The sequence below is a fragment of the Monodon monoceros genome, unplaced genomic scaffold (assembly GCF_005190385.1).
Source record: "Monodon monoceros isolate NGI ecotype Baffin Bay Population unplaced genomic scaffold, NGI_Narwhal_1 Super_Scaffold_6, whole genome shotgun sequence".
NCBI lineage: Eukaryota > Metazoa > Chordata > Mammalia > Artiodactyla > Monodontidae > Monodon > Monodon monoceros.
The window spans coordinates 87,176,031-87,192,094 of record NW_021703783.1 but is presented as its reverse complement, the minus strand read 5'-3'; the positions used below and the strand labels follow the sequence as shown (position 1 = coordinate 87,192,094).

At 45.9% G+C, this 16,064-nt stretch overlaps 1 protein-coding gene across 1 annotated transcript in view; it reads left to right on the top strand.

Moving 5' to 3' along the window:
* LARGE1 (LARGE xylosyl- and glucuronyltransferase 1) overlaps window positions 1–16,064 on the top strand; it is a 590,826-nt gene that overhangs the window by 266,455 nt on the left and 308,307 nt on the right. The window contains exon 3 of the mRNA XM_029205397.1: window positions 6,793–7,094. Within this exon, the coding sequence (XP_029061230.1) occupies window positions 6,793–7,094 (302 nt within the window). The remainder of the gene's footprint in view (window positions 1–6,792; window positions 7,095–16,064) is intronic.

The following is a 16,064-nucleotide window of genomic DNA, read 5'->3' as shown; positions in this document are numbered from 1 at the left end:
TCGATTAGAAGCGTTGTATAAATTAAAATGAGATGACACAGCCTCTAAGCACTGGACATGTACTCAATAGGAAGTGACCAAGTGTTTGTTGGATTTTATAGATGACCTTGAAGCAGATGGAGAAGCTTCTGTACATTGTCAAACTGCACAATGTGGTGGGAATAGGGTTTTCATTAAGCACATCCCTGGCACCTGTGAGTAAGGCTGGCAGGAACAGAGAGAGATTGGAAGTGGGGAGACAAACTGAGGAGACCAATGTTCTAGAACAAAGATCCACAAACTAGGGCTTGCAGGCCAAATCTGGCCCAGCGCTTGTTTTTGTAAATAAAGTTTTATTGTAACACGGCCATGCTCGTGTGTTAGGAATTTCTGTGGCTGCTTTTGTGCTGCAAAGCCAGAGTCGAGTCCTTGCATCAGAGACAGCATGGCCTACAGAGTAAAACATATTTACTCTCCGGGCATTTACAGAAGTTTGATACCCCTGTTTTAGGATAAGATTAAAAGGCTGGGTTTGAGATGGAATGTTTGAAATAGAATGAGAAGGACTTCAGACATCAGGAGAATTGGCAGGCCTTGGTGACAGATTGTACATAGGGGGATTTTGCCGAATAAATGTTAGGGATGCGATGTTTTCATTGTGGGTAGAATGATGCAGGGGGACAGCCTTCCTGAAATCTGGGCATGAGTGCAGGATTGTGGTGTCCTTGGCCAGAAAGATATAGGACTGTCAGCACTGGAAGGGGCTGGTATGAGCTCGCGACATGGCGGTCTCAGGGCTGGGGTCCCTGCCTCCATTAATGAGCACCCCCACCCAGTTCTGTCTGCAGGGGTGGCTATCACAGTGTGAAATGCCAGTACTCCAGAGAGAGTCAGTGCACACAAACTGATTCAGATCATCACTTAGGACGTTTTGGATGCCAAGTCCCTAATCTCTGTCACCGTACTGCACGGAGGTTGATTTTCAATTTACCTTTTTTGTTCTGAATCTTAGCTGTTTTGATTCTTAATTCAGAGCATTCATCTCAAGTGGATTCAGAGATTCAAATCTGATGATAAATTCATGTTTGTTGAGAAGTTTGGGAGGGAGGAGGAAGATGTTGCCAACTGAGATTCTGAATAATGTCTTGTTTGACATTTTAAACTCAAAGTGGGCTGAACTGTAGATCAACACATATAGGCATTATGTGACAGAGATGCACCTTGTGTACAAATACAGTGCAGATCTGGGGGGAAAAAAGAAAAAAGAAACCTGGAAGGAAAGGTAATAGAAAAGCAAAGGTCAGGGGGGCTTAGAAATGAAGGATCCTATTCACTGTTGTCTTTATGTGTCCTGCCTCTGGGTTTGGTGGGGGGGGTGGGGGGGGGGGGGAAGGGGAAATTTGAGTATCTACTCTGATTAGGCCTGCTGCTAGGTAATAATGTACACACCCCGCTGTCTCCCATTTTACATATGGGGACAGTGAGTCACAGAAGTTAAGTACTTTGCCTAAGGTTAATTATTAGTAGGTGGCAGAACCGTAATTCAAACTCAGCTCTTTCTTATTCCAAATCCCATGCTTTTATGACTAGATTTGATTTGTTTGCTTTTCTTGGTTATCTCTCCCTCTTCCCCCAGCAATTAACCTTATAATGAAGTCACTTTGTAAGTACAGTTGATCCTTGAATAACGCAGGTTTGAACTGCATGGGTCCGCTACATGCAGATTTTTTTCAATTAATACGTATACTATATGATCTGTAGTTGGTTGAATCAGCAGATGTGGAACCACAGACATAGAGGACCAACTCTAAAGTTATACGTGGATTTTCAGCTGCGTAGGGGATCTGTGCCTCTAGCCCCCAGGTTGTTCAAAGTTCCAGTGAACTGGTAGTTGAAGGTTTGCTAGATCTATTTTTTTCATGCCTTTTTTTTTTTAAGCTCTAGATGCCAGTCCTTCCCTTCATCCTTCCTTGAAATGCTTGTTAAGTGCAGGCAGCGTGCCAGGCCCTGAGGACAGAGAGGCTGGGTACTGGGCAGTGGTACTCAGTGTGATCTACAGAGTGTTGTTGGTCTCTGTACTAGTCAGGGTTGTTCAGACAGACAGACAAACAGGGTGTGTGTGTGTGTGTGTGTGTGTGTGTAAAGAAATTTATGATAAATAATTGGCTCATGCAATTATAGAGATGGTCAAGTCTCATATCTGCAGGGTCAGTTTGCAAGCTGGAAACCCAGGGGAACCGATGATGTAATTCTAGTTGAAGGTTGGCAGGCTCGAGACCCAGGAAGAGCCAGTGTTTCAGTTCAAGTCCAAAGGCAGGGAAAACAAAACAATGTCCCAGCTCAGAAGTTGTCAGGCAGGAGGAATTCTCCCTTCCTAGTGGGGAAGGGTCAGCCTTTTTGTTCTCTTCAGGCCTTTGACTGTTTGGATGAGACCCACCACATTAGGGAAGACAATGAGCTTTACCCACTCTACTGATTCAAATGTTAATCTCATCCCCAAACACCCAGAATAAGTTTGACCCCGTATCTGGACACCCCATGACCCAGTCAAGTTGACATATAGAATGAACCATCACAGCCCCCAAACTGTTACTGGTCTTCAACAAGGTAAGTATGGAAGTTGGGGGCAGGCACGTCGAGAGCAGTTGGACATGTGTCAGGCATGCGATCAGTGGAGCTTGTCTTGATGACTAGGGTATGGACTGGTTTGTTGAATTCACGTGAAGAATTGCATGTAGGGTAAGCTATGTATTAGGCATGTGTATTGGGCCAGCATTTTATCCAAGGTGGATTGGAGGGAAAAGCTTCAGTACTGCCAGTTTGAGAAGTAACTGCTGTGGGTTCAGTGGTTTCCATAGACGATACAGTCCCACGTGATGGGCTTTATAATGACGGCCTAGACACGAAGAAAGAGGAGCGTTCCTGGGAGAGACCAGGGCCCAGAAGCCATCACAAGAGATGTGCAGACCACTTCGAAGACGGCAGGCCTTGCACTGTCCTAACCCTGCCCCCACTACATCCCCCCAGAGGGTTAGGAAAAAAGGGGTCAGGAGCCAGAGAGATGTGTAGTCCAGGAACAAAAGCAGTAGGAAGGCTGAATGAGCTGTGAACATGGCAGGGCAACGGGCCCCGCTGTCTTGACTTCCAGCCATGCAGCACTGGATGGGTCGGCTGGGTTAGAGGTGCAGGGTCCATCTGTACACGAGCCCACGGCAAGTTAGAGCCGAGAGGTGCCCATCTCCAGGACACTCCCTTTCAGGAAGAGAAAGAGGAAGGGGCCGGCTCAAGGTGATGCACCTTGCAAACACACAAACCAGCAGTTCCGATTCTGCTGTTTGTTGAGCCCTTCTTACATGCCAGGCACCGGGCACAGTACAGCATGTGGCTTTTTCCAACGTCCGCTCCCCCTCCTTGAGGCCTGGCTTTTATTATTTTATGTGTCTTCATTGGTGACTAATCTGTGGAGTTTTAAGGTAGAGAAAACACCTGCAAGTCTCTGAGAGCTAAGTTTGGTCGAAACCAGTTGGGATCTAAAGCAGGAAATGGACACAGGATACTGAGAGCATTTTCCCCCTCACTACCCTGGAATTAGGATTGCTTAGGGATTACATAATTATGCCTTTATAAGCACGTCATCAAAGAATTAGAAATAAGTAAACTGGGGGGCTTTTGGGAGAGGAGCTAGAGGAAGTGACCGGACCCCCATGGGAAGGCTGCCTGCTCCTCCATTTAGCCTCTGCGTGAACTTTGACCTGCCTAAGGCTGAAGGAAAGAAGGTTCAGAGATGCCACATATCAAAGTAAGTGAAGGTTTGTTGGCCACTTTCTCCCGCGTGCCACTCAGAGAACAGCCCGTGTTCAGAAAATGGACAGCGCTCAACACCCTAATTTACATCATCAACTCATCTTTCCCGTAATATCACCTGTCTGCACCCCTACCCCACGACTGGGACAGGGGTTGCAGGAGCTAATCGACACCAAATACCGTCCAATGAGAGTTCAAGTGGTTGGTATTTCAGTATCTTACTTAAGCCTCCCCCATCACCCTTGCAAGGTTAGCGTTTCTACTTGCATTTCAGGGAAAGGAAAACCAAAGCTCATAGCATTTAATTCCTCCAAAGAACAAATTCAGAGTTCCCATTTGTTGTATATTTTCCAGAGCTTCTGGGATCCTGGTGGGCTTCCAGAGCTTCCTGGGTTCCTTCCCCAAAAGTGCCAAGGTCCTTTCAGAAGGAAGAAGACCCCTCAAGCCCCAGAGCAACTGTACCTCCAACTCGGGCCATACATTCAGGAGTTTGGCCACACGCAGTCACAGAGACCTTGTTTCCAGTCGCCACAAGGGGAGCACGGCTTAAGCTTGTAGAGGCTCAGTTTCCTCATCTGTAATGGGGACACCGATTGCCACCTGCTTGTGCTGTGATAACCCAAGACATTGTCAGTGTGAACTGCCCAGCCCCTGCACAGAGCCATAGCAGGTGCAAAGCGTTAACTGCCCTGCCCACTGATGGAAGCTAGATTATCGTCCTCCCCACCCCTGCTTGAAGGGTCAGTGTTGGCTGAGAAAACACAATTGCTGTTGCTCCCTTCTCTTTTTCATTCTCAGTGGAACTAATTTGGTTTTACCAAACAAGGAGACAGGTTTCAAAAGCCCCGGTCAGCTTGTAATCAGCCAGCTTGGTAACAATGCAACCCTAATCAACCTGTGATTTCACATCTCCACACACTCGGCCTTGGCCTTAGGTCTGTCGTCCGGAGCAGTGGAATTCAGCGAGTCATATTTGCTGTGTTGATAGCAAAGGACCTGGGAGCTCAGGCATTTAACCCTGAGGTGATTAAGAGGGAAAAAAGGAGTCGTGTTTGTGAAAACCCAGAAACATATCAAAGAGCCCTGGGCAGAGGCAGGCGCAGTAAGGCAGCACAGGTGAAACTCGCAGGGTGTAATTCATCACATTCTTTGATCCTCAAGTTTTGTGAGTCACAGAGACTCCCTGGGACAGTTTGCAAGCTCAGTGGGGTCTGGGCAGGAAGGAGAAAAACTCCAAGTGTGGAAAAAGTGTTTTTTTAGCAGGAAGCTGAGAGAGGGTAATTTTCTAGAGATGTGATTTTTGCTTGGTCTTCTCTGAGGCGGCTGTATTGTAGCTGGATCCTGGGATTTCTGCAGCATGAGAAGAGAGGAGGGAGAGTTTTGGGTGTGTCTTGTGTCCCTGGGGCTCCTCAACAGTAAGCATGCATTGAGCACTTACTGTGTACAAGGAGTTATGCTAAATATCCTTGGAAGATGAGGTTTTTACATTAATAGTTTTTAAATCCGTGGCTCTATATATAGCCTTTTATGAATCTGCATTTAAGGGGAGTGTGTACAGGCTCGGGTATAAGAGAGACCTGGGTACGAATTTTGATACCACTGGGTTCTGATTGTGTGACTTTGAGAGACCTACTTGTCTTCTCTGTGTATGATTGTTAAATAGACTGTTTCTGCCCTCAGTTTCATGATTATGCTCCTACTTTCTTCTTCCTTTTTGCACTTAATTGTTTTATTCTCTTGTCATGGACACATGCATCCACGCTTCCAGCATTTATCATATATTATGATATGTTTCCACAAAGATAAGTAAGAGCCAGTTTTTGTCCTCGTTGAACACCCATTCTTCATAGGAAACATTTAGTAAAACAGTTTACCAAATCCAGTGTGACAGGCACATATTTTTCTTAGTGCTGTGTACGAAATGCTGTTGGAATATGCTGATAGATATTTTATCTGCAAATTGAAGAAGGCTTCCCTTGGGAGGTGATGCTTCTGAAACTGGGTTTTGAAGGATAAATAGGAGTTCACATAGGAAGAACTAAATTAACTTAATCATTATTAATACTTCTTTATTCCTTCTCTTCTTTTTTCCTCTCCTCCACTTCCTCCTACTCTCCCCCCATTCTCCTCCTTTCTCTCCTCCTCCTACTTCATATTCATGTTTTATTGCTAACAAGAATATCTACCTGGAAATGTGCCAAGTAGGGAAAAGAAGACAGTGCATTTAATTAGGAAAAATTATATTGTGATTGTCTTCTCTAAACAGCATGTTAGTTTTTTTCTTAATTGAAGTATGGTTGATTTACAGTGTTGCATTAGTTTCTGGTGTCCAGCAAGTGATTCAGTTATACATATATATACATACTCTTTTTCATATTCTTTTCCATTATGGTTTATTACAGGATATTGAATATAGTTCCCCATGCTATACAGTAGGACCTTGTTGTTTATTTTATATATAGTAGTTTGAATCTGCCAGTGGCGAACTCCTGCTAATTTATACCCCCCCATCCCCTTTGGTAACCATAAGTTTGTTTTCTATGTCCCTGAGTGTCTTTCTGCTTCATAAATAAGTTTATATGTGTCATATTTTAGATTCCACATATAAGTGACATCATATGATATGTGCCTTTCTCTGTCTGACTTCACTTAGTATGATAATCTCTAGGTCCATCCATGTTGCTGCAAATGGCATTATTTCATTCTTTTTATGGCTGAGTAATATTCCATTGTGTATATACCCCACATCTTTATCCACTCATCTGTTGATGGACACTTAGCTCTTGGCTATTGTAAACAGTTAAACAGCATGTTTTTCATCACCACGTTAAGTCATTCTGTTCTCAACTTTGTTCGCAGTTCAGTCTGGATGCGTGTTTATTTACAACGTACTTTCCACCCGCTTTTGCTTCTAAATGGGACGGCAAAAGGAGCCCTGGACGTCTGGGGCAGGGGTAGGGGCCCGTGGAGTTCTATTCGGCTTTAACTGTTCTCGTTCTCTTCCCGCAGATGGGAAGCCGGTGTCTCTGTCTCCGCTGGAGTCCCAGCCTCACAGCCCCCGGTACACGGCATCCAGCCAGCGGGAGCGCGAGAGCCTGGAGGTGCGCGTGCGCGAGGTGGAGGAGGAGAACCGCGCGCTCCGCCGGCAGCTCAGCCTCGCCCAGGGCCACGGCCCGGCCCACCGGCGCGGCAACCACTCGAAGACCTACTCCATGGAGGAGGGCACCGGCGATAGCGAGAACCTTCGGGCCGGCATCGTGGCAGGCAACAGCTCCGAGTGTGGGCAGCAGCCGGTCGTGGAGAAGTGCGAGGTAAAGAGCACCCAGAGCCTTCCAAGGTCCCAGTCCCCACATGGCCCACACCCACCCCTTGCAAATGCCACCCGGAAGCGTGGCCAGGGGCCTGGAGAGAGCTGGCATTCTTGGCTCAGGCCTGGGCCTGAATCTGGCTTGATCATTCACTCTGCTGAATGGCCAGGCAAATCGTTTTAAGCCTCTGAGCCTCAGTTTCCCCACCTGAAAAATGGGCATAAGGAGGCCTGCACCTGCAGAGATATAAAGAGCAGCACACAGAACCTGCTGCTTGTTTCTTTGCAGCTCATTTTGACACTCTCAGGATTTCTCTGCCTAGCTGTCATCCTGGGGGCCCCTGTTACTTAGCTTCCAGGAGGCATGGTGCACCTGGCCTTGAGGCCCTGTTGGGCAGTTCCCCTGGACCTCATTCGCACTTTATACACAGCTTCTGTAATTCAGAACCAGAGACTTGCTTATCTAAAGCAGTTCTTTGAACTTTCATAGCTTTGTATCATTTTCTCCCTTTTAGAGTATTTCTTAGTAACTCTTTGGTCCTTTGGAAAACTTACCCACTGCCTCTCCCTCTTGCCCCTCACCCCGCCCCCGGTTCACGCATCCATGCTTATGTGTGCGCTGCATGGGCAAGTGCACACACGTGTGTGCACACACACACACACACACTCATTTTCTGCTTCTTCCAGTCCCCAGTGGAGAGGAATTAGAACCTCCCTGTTAAGAGCAAGCCCTTCTGGGACGGACAAACCTGAGTTCATTTCCCAGCTCGGGTGGTTTCTGTTGTGAGTGCTTGAACAGGTTACCGAACCTCTCTGAGCTTCAGATGTGTCTCATCAATAAACTTTAGAAAACAATACCTGCTTCCTGCAGTATTTGTGGAAAGGAAATGGGATGGCCATGTAAAGCCACAATTAGTGTCTGGTATATAGCATATTTTCAATTACGGGTAATTTTTGTTATTTTTAGTTAGATGCAGATATTACCTGCTGCTGGTTTATTCCATTTCCTGGCTACATTCTCAGAATGTTAGACTTCAGACACCCTGAAGAGAAAACAGTTTGCAAACTGTAAGATGCTGTCCACGTGAATGTGGTTTTTAGTGATATTGGTGATACTGTGTAGTATGCCATAAGGGGATATGGGGCTTATTGAGTGATGTAGACTCAGTTCTATGCAAGGTCAGTGGTCAGGGAGATTTTAGACTGGAATGGTCAGGGGGAGCCCCTGAGGATAATAGGATTTCTCATGGATTCCCAAGCCCGGTTGAAGTGTGGGCTGGTGGAGAGGAGGAGGAAGGTAGATGGAGGACATCCAACAAGGAGTGTATGTCTGAGTAGGAAAAATATGAAGCGAGGCGCTGTCAAGCAGGAAAGGATTCAGAACTCAGTGAGTTGGTCGGTCAGGCGAGCACAGAGAACCTGGGCAGGGAAGCGGGTGCTGCATAGTCATCATTCATCCAACAAATATTTACTGAGCCTCTATTATGGGTCTCAGTGTTCTCTGTGCTGGGAAATAACAAGGATTGAAAAAGAGACAAAACTCCCTTTCTTCTGGTTCTTACGTTTTGAGGTGGGAAGTGAGGAAGAGATTATAAACAAAGAGAAATTCGTACTATTACCAAATCCAGGTTTGGCTGCTCGCTGCTCATAAGCCAATAATTTGAGAGGCAAGTGTCAGTAGAAAGGAAAGGTACTTTGATCAGAAGAGCTGGCAATCTGGGGGGAAGGTGGACTCATGACCTGAGACCAACTCTGAAGATTCTGCTCAGCCATGGCAGTTTTTAAAGGGGAAAAACGGGGAAGAATCTCAGTGAATCACTGAGGCAGGAGGCTGGATTCTGCATCATTCTCCATTGCATGCAGACGGGCTGACTCTTTCTTCAGATGTTATGTTGCCTGCGTGATCTACCTGCAGGATTCTTAGAGGGGCTGTTAGGGGTAGAGAGCTAGTCATTTTTTAACTGCTTAATTCTTCATTCTTGCTTCTTTTTATATAAGAAAAGAATCAACAGGTTCGGCAAGGCGTGGTGTGCATGCAGGAGAGCATAAGTCAGGAGTTAGGTTAAATTGCCTAGTGATCTCATTCCTGTAATTAGGTTCTGACTACATGCCAGGCCCAGCCTCGTTTAATCTTCCACAACCATTGCCAGTGGCCTGTGTAATCGAAGATCTCTGTTTTGCATCTTTGGGGACTTAGCAACTTTAACAGATTCCCTTGGTCTAGGCTGGTCTGGGATGGCCCCTAATTTGGGGATCTTCTTTCCCTGCCTGGGTGAAGGCTGGTTTGATTTCTTACAGATTCTGTGCTCTCAGGTTATGGTCATGGCATCAGTTTAGAGTGTTGGCTGGCCCAGAGGGAGGAACTTCTTTTCTTCGAGTGTGTTTACATTATTATGACTCAGGCTGACTTAAACCATCAACTACGATCAAGGAGGTGAAAAATAGAAAAGGAAAAGGAAAAAATGGGAGGACACAAGTGGAACAGAGGGAGAACACAGAGGATTCCTCTTCCTGCTGTAGTCTCTGTGGCCATTGTCTTCCCCTGCTCAGCTTTCTGAGATACACACATCCTATTGATATTTCTAAAGAGGGCTTCTGTCCCGAGCGCCCCACCAAATAGTGTGGGCAAAGACCACTGGCTTTCAAAGTGGGAGACAGGAGCCCAATTCTGGTTCCCTCTCCATACCTTGATGGCCATGTGGCACTGAGCAAGTTACATCACTTTTCTGTGTGTTGGCTTCTTCGTTTGTAAGTTATGGATTAAAATCAAGATCCTGCCTCAAACTATTTCAGAGGTGACAGTGGATATTAGAAATTTAGGCAAACAGTAGCATAGTTGGGTTAGCAGTTGATTTCACTGTGATTTATCACACAATCCCAAGTTAATGGTGGCTTTGCATCTTATTTCTGTTTACATGTAAGAAGTCTGGAGCTATTGGTGTAGGGATGTTCATGCCTGGATGCAGGCTTCCTTTATCTTTCACCCAGCTGGCATGACTGGCATTCTCAAGGTCATCTCATGGTCTTTAATGACTCTCAGAGCTTCAGCCCTGTCATTCACATTCCAGCTAGCAGGAAAGAAGCAGCGTTAAGATGGGGCATATCAGCTTGCTTTAAGAACATGTCTCAGAAATTTCACAGTCAGTTCCTTTTAGAACACATTGGCAAAACTTCATTTAGCTGCTACCTTTAGCTGCCACCTAGCTGCAAGGGAGCCTGGAAAAGATAGATTTTCTTTAAAGAAGCCATGTTCTTTGTTAACATTTTGGAGGTTTGCTCCTAGAGAGAAGAGATATTATGGTTACGGTGAATGTTCTCTGTCAAATGAGTAGTTACTGAACTCGGTTATACGTTAGAGTTATATACCAAACATGCATTTTCATGGGACCCACCACAGAATCTACTGATTGAGAATCTCTGAGAATAGGGCCCAAAATATAAGTATTAAAAATATGTATCCCAGTGATTCTGGGATCGTGGAAACTGTTTGGAAACCACTGCTTTAAGGGACAACGAAAATAAATGATGGGGTTCACTTTATCCTTGTGCTCTTTGAGAGATAAAGACCCCGAGCTTGTTAATTTTTACTATAACTTATTTTTTAGTCTTTTGCACCTGAGAATTAGGTTTTGTCCATTTGTTTATCTTCTCTTTGTGTGTCTTGATTATGTTATGTCTTGGACCCTTAAAAAGTTATGTTTTGGTGGACTTCACCTGTGATGAACCCCAGGTCCTGTTCGAGGTTTCATAGATGAATTAGAAAGTCCTGACCTGCTTGCATCTTATTTCAGTGTGGTCTACTCTGGGGGCACGCGTGCCCTGAGATGCTGTCTTTATACCCATTAGCAGTGTGCTTCCTCGGTTTCCATCGCTTGGCATATTTAAAGAATTTGGGGAAAATGCCATAGAGGCAGACGAGAAATGTCAGTCAGTGGAGTCAAAATAGAATCCTCCCTTCATGGGAGCACTTGTGGTTGCAAGTGCTGAAGTTGGTCCTGACACCCTGTCAGTGCACAGGGCCTCGTCACCAAGGACGTTGTCATTGTATCTGGTTGTGCTGAAACTTCTCTGGGCTATGACAAGTATTTCTGAAAACCCTTCTGAGATGATGCCCGGGCTGTCAGCTGAGATATTTGGTGATAGAAATCAGGGGCCTTTGCCAGTCCTTGTGCCCTCTTGTTGTTTTCTAATGGTGTGGCCTTCAAGGAGCAGCCCGTTTTATTCTTGCACATATCTGTTGCCAGGACAATGCTGCTTCCGTGAGGGGCTGGTTTCTTTGTGCCTTTGGGACTTGGAACAGGATGATCCTCTTTGATCTCCGCTTCTGCCTATGTGTGTACAGATGTGTGCTGCATTTCTCGTTCTGGTCTGTTCTGGGAGTCAGCTTATGGTACAGCACAGAAATCACTGAACTGGAGTCCGAATTTCTAACCAGGAATCTTTACTTTGCCACTCACTAGCCATGTGACCTTGGGCGATTCAGTTACCCTCTTGGAGTCTATTTCATTATCATGAAATGAGAATAATAATGTGTTCTTCCCTATGCAATTGTGAGGATGAAATGAATGAGACAGCAGGTGGGAAACTGACTTTGTATGGGTTTCACATAGACTTATTATGGATATTCCAGTTCTCAATTGCTGCTTAACAAATCACCTAGAACGTAATGGCTTGAAACAATGCCAGTCATTTTATTAGCTCTCTTGGTCTCTGTGGGTCAGGGATTTGAGAAGGGCTTAGCTGAGTGGTTCTGGTCTGGGGGGGGTGGGGTGGGTGGGGTACTCATACAGTTACTTGGTGGCTGCAGCTGGAATGGTGAGGACTGAAGCAATGGGCGCTGGCCCAGCATCTCTCTTCCCTGTTGTGGACTCAGGGTCTCTCCATGTGGTCTCCCTCTATGGCTAGTTTGGGCTTCCTCACTACATGGCGGCTCCAGAACAGTCACCTGCTTCCATGGCAGCCGATGGCTTTAAGTACAAGTATCCCAGTGAGCAAGGCAGAACAGAGGCACTTTTTTTTTTTTTTTGCGGTACGTGGGCCTCTCACTGTTGTGGCCTCTCCCGTTGCGGAGCACAGGCTCCGGACGCGCAGGCTCAGCGGCCATGGCTCACAGGCCCAGCCGCTCCGCGGCATGTGGGATCTTTCCAGACCGGGGCACGAACCCGCGTCCCCTGCATCTGCAGGCGGACTCTCAACCACTGCGCCACCAGGGAAGCCCCAGAAGCACTTTTAATGACCTGGCCTCAGAAGTCACATAGTGTCACTTTTGTTGACAGTGTAGTCTGTTAGTTGAAACAGTCACAAAAGCCCACCCAGTCTGAAGGGAGAAGGAGCACACATCCCATCCCTCAATGGGAAGAACGTCAAAGAATTAAAACAGCAACAGTTGATATTGTTATTATGAAAAGCCAGGTGAATGGTACTGTCTGATGTCAGACCACCCCTTGAGGAAGTATCTCTTTCCTTCTATTCCATGCTTTGAACGTCATTCAAAATGAAATAGTAACGTAATAGTAATAAAAGTTAACATGTATTGAGCCCTGAAAGTGTAGGCGACACCATGCTAAAGCTTACATAAAATATCTCATTTAATCTGCATAGCATACTTTCTTCCTTTTATAGATTAGAAAACTACTGCTGAGAAAAGTTAAATAATTATTGCAAAGTCGCACTGTCTGGAAGAGGTGGAGCTCTCACATTTAAACTTTGGCCATTTGCTTCCTAGAACCTGTGCTCTGAACCACTGTGCTGGACACTTCATAAATTAGAGCTGCTGGGACCCGTGTTCCCATCAGCTCAGAACTGCAGTCCTTATTCTGTGCCTGGCAGATGCCTCACCTCAGAAGGCTTCTGGGTGACAGTCGCGATATGGAGGTCATCTTTCACCTTGGGGGCTGTGGCAGCCTTATGAGGATAATCATTCCTCTGTGGGTCTAAGCAAGGATCTGTCTGTTCTTTAAAAAGAAGTTGGGTTGTTCTAAAGTGCCTGCTGGATTGTGACCGCGTTTGTCAGCTCAGTGGGAGTTTACCGTTTTGCTTTAGGTTTTATGTTTATGAACCTTGACACCTCTTACCTGCGTTTTCTGGACCCATAACAAACCTCCAAGAATTTTGATCTACCTCTTTGTTTTGACTTCACCTTCAAGGTCTTTCCATAATCACTCCACAGTGCAAGGGTTTGCCCGCAATCTTTTCATACATCACGTTGCTGTTGAAAGATACTCTTACGGCATTTCATTAGGTTCATATGTTGTCTTTGGGGCTCCTCAAAGGATGTAAATCTACTAAAATATCCTTGCTAAATGTCAGGCCCTGGAACTAGGGGATGTTGTACTGGAAGGTACCTAGTAGGACTTCTTCTGCAGTGATTTTCAGGAACCCTAGCTCTCAGTGTGGTCTTTCGGGTACCTTCCTTGAGTGTATTAATTAATTATTGCTTCAGGGCAAGTTATTACCAAAACTTAGCAGTTTAAAACAACCTGCATTTATTATCTCATAGTTTCTGAAAATGGGGAATCTGAGAGCAGCTTAGTTGGAGATTGAGGCTCCAGATCTCTCCTGAGGTTGCAGTTAAGACATCTGCTGGGGCTGCATCAGCTATAGGCTCGATTGGGGCTGGAGCATCTGCTTCCAAGCTGGCACACTGGCCCAGCTGGGGCCTCACTTCCTTAAGACTGCTTGAGTGTTCCCCTGGTGTAGCAGCTAGCTTTCCCCAGAGGTGGTGATCCAGCAGAACAAGGCAGACACCACAGTCTTTTTTATGATCTAGCCTTGGATGTCACAGACCATTACTTCTGCTAAGTTCGACTGGTCACACAGACTCACTGATACAATGTAGGAGGGGCTGCACAGGGCATGGTTCTCACCTGGCAGGGATCTTTGGGGTCAGCCTTGGGCTGGCTTCCACACCACGGCCATGGCAAGGGGCCCTTTCTCTGGCAGCCTCCTGGCTGTGCTTACCCCGAAGCAGGGCTGCCTTGATCTGCTTTATCTATTGTGCCCTCTTGTAAAACTTCCTTTGAAAATGTGCCCTTAAGAACAATGACAACAAATAAAGATGCAACCCTCACTTTTTTTTTTTTTTGCGGTATGCGGGCTTCTCACCGTTGTGGCCTCTCCCGTTGCGGAGCACAGGCTCCGGACGCGCAGGCTCAGCGGCCATGGCTCACGGGCCCAGCCGCCCCGCGGCACGTGGGATCCTCCCGAACCGGGGCACAAACCCGTGTCCCCTGCATCGGCAGGCGGACTCCCAACCACTGCACCACCAGGGAAGCCCATGCAGCCCTCACATTTTAAAGATGATGAAATTAAAGCAGGGAAATATAAAGGGTCTTACTTAAGGTTACACAGTTGCTACCACAGCCCAGACGATGATGCTAGTGGCTCACCTCCACATTCCCGGGTTTTCTGCCTTCTTGTATTGAAAGAGAGGATAAAGGCAGTGCCCGCATTCAACAGTGGAGGGAATTGGGCATCTTTGAAAGCCTTGCTTTCAACAGTAAGGGAAAGACTGTTTCAGTTCTTACTTGAAGAGGAGTAGAAGTGAGAGCAGAAGGGAAAAACCTGATGCCTAGCTTTTGAGAATACGTAAGGTTCAAAGCCGGTTATTCCCTGGTGGTCCAGTGGTTAGGACTCTGTGCTTTCACTGCTGAGGGCCTGGGTTCAATCCCTGGTCAGGGAAACTAAGATCCCATAAGCCACACGGTGCGTACAGAAAGAAAAAAACAGGTTCAAGGCCTCAAATTCAGAGCCTTCAGCCTATTATAAACTCTCTTATAATAATAATAGTAATTTAATAATGACTGCTGATATATATATCTACTACTTACGGGATGCCAGGCTCTAAATCATGAGTCATCTTACTTAATCTGTCCAACCCTGTAAGTTGACACATTTATTACCCCTTTTCTATAGATGAGGGAGCTGAAGTCCCTGAAGGTAGTCTTGTATCTTGAAAGATGGGGAAGAGTTTGAGAGGTGCGGGGAGGCGCTAGAGCATCCTAGATCGAGGGCACATCATGGAAGCAAGAAAGCTCAGTGCATCATCTAGCTTGATCACGGCGTGAACAGCGTGAAAGGTGGAGGCAGGACTGCTGACGGTAATGGTGTTAATCAGACCTGCTTTCATTAATTGTGCAGGTATTAGGCGCCGGCATTGAACTTGACATACCTTAGCTTAAGAAATCATTTTAAGCATCCTAATTTTATAGGTAGGGAAACTTAGGCTTAGTGAGACCATGTAGTGCAGATCCAGGTTGTAATTTTTCTTTTAATTTTGGTTAAAAAAAAAAAACCCCTCAAAACATGAAATTTCTCTTCTTAACCATTTTCAAGCGCACGGTTCAGTTATGTTTCGTATATCCACATTGTTGTGCAACAGATCTCCCGAACTTTCTCAAAACTGAGACTCTGTTCCCAATGAGCAGAGACTTTCCATTTCTGCTTCTCTCCAGCCCCTGGCAACCATCATTCTACTTTCTGTTTCTGTGATTGGTCTGCTTTAGATACCTCTTATAAGTGGGATCATAGGGTATTTGTCTTTTTGTGACTGACTTATTTCACTTAACATAACGTCCACGAAGTTCCCCATGTTGTAACGTGTGACAGGATTTTCTTCCTTTTGAAGGCTGAATAAATAATTCATTGTACAGATAGACCACATTTTGTTTATCCGTTCATCTGACGATGGACACTTGGGTTGCTGGCACCTCTTGGCTGTTGTGAATAGAGCTGCTGGGAACGAGGGTGTGCAAATATGTTGCTGAGGCCCTGCTTTCCATTCTTTCGGTTATATACCAAGAAGTGGGATTGCTGGATCATATGGTAATGCTGTTTGCAATTATTCCAGGAACTGCCGTACTCTTGTCTTTAGTGACTGTACCGTTTTACACTCTCAGCAACAATGCACAAGGGTTCTGGTCTCTCCACATCCTCGCCAGAGGTTGTAAATCTTTTTTTTTTTTTTTTTTTTTTT